This window comes from Oratosquilla oratoria, chromosome 19, assembly GCF_046742065.1.
Source record: "Oratosquilla oratoria isolate Oo_2021 chromosome 19, ASM4674206v1, whole genome shotgun sequence".
Lineage (NCBI taxonomy): Eukaryota > Metazoa > Arthropoda > Malacostraca > Stomatopoda > Squillidae > Oratosquilla > Oratosquilla oratoria.
The window spans coordinates 55654406-55661905 of NC_134795.1; the positions used below are offsets into that span (position 1 = coordinate 55654406).

The following is a 7500-nucleotide window of genomic DNA, read 5'->3' on the forward strand; positions in this document are numbered from 1 at the left end:
CATTTTGTGACTCACACAGAACGCCCAGATGCTCTTGAAGAACTGGGTATACTTGGACAGTCCGTATCGCCTAACTCCGAACTCGTGGAATTCTGGTTTTGAAATTATGTGACCAACGACTGAAAATTCCATTGACTGAGTGACCACTGAGATCTCTGGCTCGGTGTTCCGGTAGAGCATCTGTCGTAGGAACGGTAGAATGTTAATAATGATAAAAATAACAACAATGATAATAATGATAATTATAATGATAATAGTATTAGTAGTAATGATAGTATTTCAATCAGTTTATTGCATTAACATCGATACAGAAATACACTGGTAATATACAATTTGTGTAAATCTTAGAATTAGTCTAATTCAAGTGGATTATGTGTAGGCAGTGCTGGGCGTCGCTGTTCACATTGATGGTGTGTTCGTTTGCTGCGACATATATATATATATATATAATATATATATATATATATATATATATAATATATATATATATATATATATATATATATATATATATATATATATATGCGTGTGTGTGTGTGTGTGTGTGCGAGCAGACACAGTAGCAATTTCCTATACCACCCTCTCCTTCACTTTTTTTTTTTTTTTTTTTTTTTTTTTTTTTTAGGTTGTCCACGGTATGCCACAAGTCAGAGGAGAGCAGTGGCTGGTGGCCATTACTCAAAATGGATGCCCTTCCTGACATTTCCGCCGTGGCCAGGATTCGAAAATTCTTCCGAAATCCCCGCTAGGTTACCAGACGCACGCGCTACCTCTGAGCCACGGAGGGCCACCATGAATTCTGGTGTCCGTTTGAAGGCTTATCTTAAACAAACATATTTTTGCAGTGATGTAGCTTGCAGACTTTATTATGGTTGACCAACAGAAGATTTTATTGATGTTGGGGGACGTCATTGTAACTAAAGGGTTACATAAAGCCTCGTTGACGGCACATAAGGCTTGCATGTTACTTGCTTTCGTTACTTCGTTCGAGTAGAAACGACTTCGATTACAGTATTCTAGGCTAACGTAAGAACATCTCAACAGTGTCTAACATACGTATTCTAGGTTTAACTTCTCTTTGTTCGTCATTCAGCTTTTGATTGTATGACGCAAGAGTAACTTGACATTTGGAAATTTGATAAAAAATGATCGCAACCGAAGTTATTTCTACCCAATCGAAGAAGCAAAAGCAAGTAGCATGCTAGCCAGAGATGCCAAGTGTGCAGCCACGTCAATGGTCACAGGGTCACTATGTAAACATCTACAACAGTCAGGATGCTTTCAAATAAATTTTCTTACCTCGATAATTGAGAGGAAGGTGTGAGTGGAAACGCTTCTGAGGAAAAATGCTTGATGGGGTCCGGGGATGAACTCAAAGAAACTAATAAAATAGCTTTCCCTCTTAATTCCTGCGTCAATTATTTTCGGGAGTAAGCTCAGCGTCAGGTGAGAGATTGAACCAGGCAGGACCTCCCTGTAACGTATAAAGTGTAGACAGGCAGTGAGTCTTCTAATAGACATGTTTTGTTGAAGGTGATGCTAGTTTCTGCATTGATAATTTTCTTGCTGAGAGTCTGTATAGATCTCACTAGCTGCCGTGTTGCAGGGCCTAAACTCTGTAGAAATTGTGCGTAGGCGGACATTATCTCCGATCCGGATTTCGGCTCAACAGAGCCTTCTTCGAAAAATCGAAACTCTGAGAGAGGAAGGGGCCTTCCATGATAGAGCCAGATGGAGGAACATGCTGGGACCACTGACAATCATAACGCCTACTACTGGGAGCTGAAGTAAGAAGTAAGAGCCTTCTTCAGAAAGTGACGCAGGTATCCATGGTGGTATTTGACCACAGGAAAAATATTGATTGGGGGAGCTCACTGGATGATTGGAAGAGGTTCATAATTTAAGATTACATTTTACATCTGAGACTTTAGGCCTACCCTGTGTTATCATGTTCTCTTTGTTCTCTCTATATAAAGTGAATGATCATATCGTGAGGATGATTGAAGCGTCATTTCTTGAGTACATTCTTATGTTCGGTTATTGTAACTACTGTGCTCGCCACTGACTTTTTCGTAAAGAGGGATTCTGTTGTCCATAGGCTTAGGTGAGGATCATAACCTTTCGTTCACTAAATGTATATCTAACAATTTCCCCCCAAAAGTAAATTAAATTAATAATAATTATCAGTATCTCTTGATTTAAATATGAACTTATTTTTAGTAAACATATATATACACAACAAAGTAATGTCGTAGCACATTGGTAAAATAATACTAAAAGTGGGTCATTAGTATTATAAATATATACCTTATATTTTTTATTTAGGAAACCACAAACACAAGCACGCGCACGCACACACTTGGAAGGGAAAAATTAAAAATGTACTTACCCAACGTTGGCTTTGGTGAGAACGTCGAGGTCTGTCGGGAGTCCGGTGTCCATTTCGTGGATGAGCTCCTGTTCTGTCCAGACGAACAAGCTCGTAATTGGTCTGGCTTGCAATAAGTAAACGTGACCCTGCGACATAAAGAACAGGAGCGGTGAAGAGTAAAGGTGGCGGCACACTAGGCTAACAAGCTATTTGCTTTTGCCACTTCGTTCGAGTAGAAACGACTTCGGTTACAATGTCATAGACTTCCATTAGTACATCTCATCAATGTGTCTAACATTCGTATTCTAGGTTTAACTTCTCTTAGGTTGTCGTCCAGCTTCTTCCTATACGAGGCAAGAGTGATTTGGCATTTGGGAATTTGAAAAACAAAAGATCGTAACCGAAGGGGTTTCTACTCAAACGAAATAGCAAGTAGCATACTAGTGAAAAATGGCCAGTAGTCCAGGACGGCATCAGCCCCTACTCACGTTCTGGACAGCAAACTCGATGTCTCTCGATGACCCAAAGCCATCCTCGATATAGATGGCGACTCGACCCAAGGCCAAAGCCACCTCATCCTTCAGGCAGCCACGGTCACTGTCCTCCTTGAGCACCTCCTCCTCCTGCGTGCCACACGCGTTATCTTGAAAAAGAAAAAAAAGTTCGGAATTGAAGACTTTCGAAATGGAAGTACGGTAAACTCTCGATATAACGGACGATATGGGGGACACGGGTCTGTCGTTATACCCGAAGATCCGTTATAACCGAGGATCCCTCGCTATAACGGATGAGAATCCGTTATAGCGAGGGTTTGTCCGGTCAGATTTTTGTCCATTATATCCGGTATCCGGTATATCCGATATCCGTTATATCGAAGGTTTTCTGTAAACACATACGATGCGGTGAGCAAGGGATTCGCTTGGAGATGTGTGGACCCGTGTACGACCCCAATGGCTCTCCTAACACATAGGGCTAAGGTGTGACAGGCTCGACCTTAGGTAAACACCTCCTGGGGTAATTCTAGATTCTCAAGTAGAGAACTTAACTGAGTCAAGAGTATACTGACCCCTTTCTTCTTGAGAGTAAGATAAACTTAACTGAGAGTTGATGTGGGCAACAAATGATTTGGGAGATCTTGTTAGTTGAGGAGTTATTGTGATGTTAAAACGAATCCACAGAAATCCTTTGGTGTACAAGACTGGCATATACAAATCTTCTAGTATACAAATCTTCTAGTATAAAAATATTCTAGTATAAAAATCCTCTGATATACAAATCCTCTGATATACAAATCCTCTTATATACAAATCTTATATACAAATCCTCTGGTATACAAATCCTCTGGTATACAAAATCTCTGGCACACAAATCGTCTGGTGTACAAATTTTCTGGTACACAAATCCTCTGGTATACAAATTCTCTGGTACACAAATCCTCTGGTATACAAATCCAATGGTACACAAATCCTCCGGTATACAAATCCTTTTGGTATATAAAATCTCTGGTATACAAATCCTCTGGTACCCAAATCCTCTGGTATACAAATCCTCTGGTATATAAATCCTCTGGTATACAAATCCTCTGGTATACAAAATCTCTGGTACACAAATCATCTGGTATACAAATTCTCTGGTACACAAATCCTCTGGTACACAAATCCTCTGGTACACAAATCCTCCGGTACACAAATCCTCTGGTATACAAATCCTCTGGTACACAAATCCTCTGGTATACAAATCCTCTAGTACACAAATCCTCCGGTATACAAATCTTTTTGGTATATAAAACCTCTGGTATACAAATTCTCTGGTACACAAATCCTCTGGTATACAAATCCAATGGTACACAAATCCTCCGGTATACAAATCCTTTTGGTATATAAAATCTCTGGTATACAAATCCTCTGATACACAAATCCTCTGGTACACAAATCCTCTGGTACACAAATCCTCTGGTATACAAATCCTTTTGGTATATAAAATCTCTGGTATACAAATTCTCTGGTACACAAATCCTCTGGTACACAAATCCTCTGGTACACAAATCCTCTGGTATACAAGTCCTTTTGGTATATAAAATCTCTGGTACACAAATCCTCTGGTACACAAATCCTCTGGTACACAAATCCTCTGGTACACAAATCCTCTGGTATACAAATCCTTTTGGTATATAAAATCTCTGGTATACAAATCCTCTGGTACACAAATCCTCTGGTACACAAATCCTCTGGTATACAAATCCTTTTGGTATATAAAATCTCTGGTACACAAATCCTCTGGTACACAAATCCTCTGGTACACAAGTCCTCTGGTATACAAATCCTTTTGGTATATAAAATCTCTGGTATACAAATCCTCTGGTACACAAATCCTCTGGTACATAAGCACAGGGTGCACAAATCCTCTGGTACACAAATCCTCTGGTATACAAATCCTCTAGTACACAAGTCCTCTGGTATACAAATCCTTTTGGTATATAAAATCTCTGGTATACAAATCCTCTGGTACACAAATCCTCTGGTACATAAGCACAGGGTGCACAAATCCTCTGGTACACAAATCCTCTGGTATACAAATCCTCTAGTACACAAGTCCTCTGGTATACAAATCCTTTTGGTATATAAAATCTCTGGTATACAAATCCTCTGGTACACAAATCCTCTGGTACACAAATCCTCTGGTACACAAGTCCTCTGGTATACAAATCCTTTTGGTATAAAATCTCTGGTATACAAATCCTCTGGTACACAAATCCTCTGGTACATAAGCACAGGGTGCACAAATCCTCTGGTACACAAATCCTCTGGTATACAAATCCTCTAGTACACAAGTCCTCTGGTATACAAATCCTTTTGGTACATAAAATCTCTGGTATACAAATCCTCTGATACACAATTCCTCTGGTACACAAATCCTCTGGTACACAAATCCTCTGGTATACAAATCCTTTTGGTATATAAAATCTCTGGTATACAAATCCTTTTGGTATATAAAATCTCTGGTATACAAATTCTCTGGTACACAAATCCTCTGGTACACAAATCCTCTGGTACACAAATCCTCTGGTACACAAATCCTCTGGTATACAAATCCTTTTGGTATATAAAATCTCTGGTATACAAATCCTCTGGTACACAAATCCTCTGGTACACAAGTCCTCTGGTATACAAATCCTTTTGGTATATAAAATCTCTGGTATACAAATCCTCTGGTACACAAATCCTCTGGTACATAAGCACAGGGTGCACAAATCCTCTGGTACACAAATCTTCTGGTATACAAATCCTCTAGTACACAAGTCCTCTGGTATACAAATCCTTTTGGTACATAAAATCTCTGGTATACAAATCCTCTGGTACACAAATCCTCTGGTACACAAATCCTCTGGAACACAAATCCTCTGGTATACAAATCCTTTTGGTATATAAAATCTCTGGTATACAAATCCTCTGGTACACAACTCCTCTGGTACATAAGCACAGGGTGCACAAATCCTCTGTTACACAAATCCTCTGGTATACAAATCCTCTAGTACACAAGTCCTCTGGTATACAAATCCTTTTGGTATATAAAATCTCTGGTATACAAATCCTCTTGTACACAAATCCTCTGGTACATAAGCACAGGGTGCACAAATCCTCTGGTACACAAATCCTCTGGTATACAAATCCTCTAGTACACAAATCCTCCGGTATACAAATCCTTTTGGTACATAAAATCTCTGGTATACAAATCCTCTGATACACAATTCCTCTGGTACACAAATCCTCTGGTACACAAATCCTCTGGTACACAAGTCCTCTGGTATACAAATCCTTTTGGTATATAAAATCTCTGGTATACAAATCCTCTGGTACACAAATCCTCTGGTACACAAGTCCTCTGGTATACAAATCCTTTTGGTATATAAAATCTCTGGTATACAAATCCTCTGGTACACAAATCCTCTGGTACATAAGCACAGGGTGCACAAATCCTCTGGTACACAAATCCTCTGGTATACAAATCCTCTAGTACACAAGTCCTCTGGTATACAAATCCTTTTGGTATATAAAATCTCTGGTATACAAATCCTCTGGTACACAAATCCTCTGGTACATAAGCACAAGGTGCACAAATCCTCTGGTACACAAATCCTCTGGTATACAAATCCTCTAGTACGCAAGTCCTCTGGTATACAAATCCTTTTGGTATATAAAATCTCTGGTATACAAATCCTCTGGTACACAAATCCTCTGGTACATAAGCACAGGGTGCACAAATCCTCTGGTACACAAATCCTCTGGTATACAAATCCTCTAGTACACAAGTCCTCTGGTATACAAATCCTTTTGGTATATAAAATCTCTGGTATACAAATCCTCTGGTACACAAATCCTCTGGTACATAAGCACAGGGTGCACAAATCCTCTGGTACACAAATCCTCTGGTATACAAATCCTCTAGTACACAAGTCCTCTGGTATACAAATCCTTTTGGTATATAAAATCTCTGGTATACAAATCCTCTGGTACACAAATCCTCTGGTACATAAGCACAGGGTGCACAAATCCTCTGGTACACAAATCCTCTGGTATACAAATCCTCTAGTACACAAGTCCTCTGGTATACAAATCCTTTTGGTATATAAAATCTCTGGTATACAAATCCTCTGGTACACAAATCCTCTGGTACATAAGCACAAGGTGCCTACTCACCTCTCATGACTGTTCTCTTGGCCTTTCTGCCGATGATGGTCTCGGACACACGAAGAGAGTTCGACCACGTCCTCTTCAGGATATAAGTGTCTGGATCCGCCTTCGCAGCCACAACGCTCTGAGGAGGAAGATTAAGAAACCAGATGGAGTCTGGACGACATTGAACTTTTGTAAAAGCAAAAATTGATCTTTATTTTTACTTATCTATGTATTTGTTTACTTGTTTGTTTTGTTTATTTGTTTGTTTATCAATTTATTCATTCGTCTGCTTGTTCATTTAATTTGATTCATTTGTTTGTTTACTTATTTGTCTGTTTGTTTATCTATTATTTGTTTATTCACTTGTATGTTTACTTGTTTATTTGTTTATTTGCTAATTCATTAATTTATTAATTTACCTATTTGTTTATTTACTTAATTATACATTTACTT

At 39.0% G+C, this 7500-nt stretch overlaps 1 protein-coding gene across 1 annotated transcript in view; it reads right to left on the bottom strand.

Annotated features, from left to right (window-relative positions):
• The window catches only part of LOC143035906 (rifampicin phosphotransferase), a 53128-nt gene that overhangs the window by 19085 nt on the left and 26543 nt on the right, over nucleotides 1-7500 (bottom strand). The window contains exons 16-20 of the mRNA XM_076203108.1: nucleotides 7069-7186; nucleotides 2860-3014; nucleotides 2390-2517; nucleotides 1300-1474; nucleotides 16-180 (exon numbers count right to left, since the gene is read on the bottom strand). Coding sequence (XP_076059223.1) covers nucleotides 16-180; nucleotides 1300-1474; nucleotides 2390-2517; nucleotides 2860-3014; nucleotides 7069-7186 — 741 coding nt within the window. The remainder of the gene's footprint in view (nucleotides 1-15; nucleotides 181-1299; nucleotides 1475-2389; nucleotides 2518-2859; nucleotides 3015-7068; nucleotides 7187-7500) is intronic.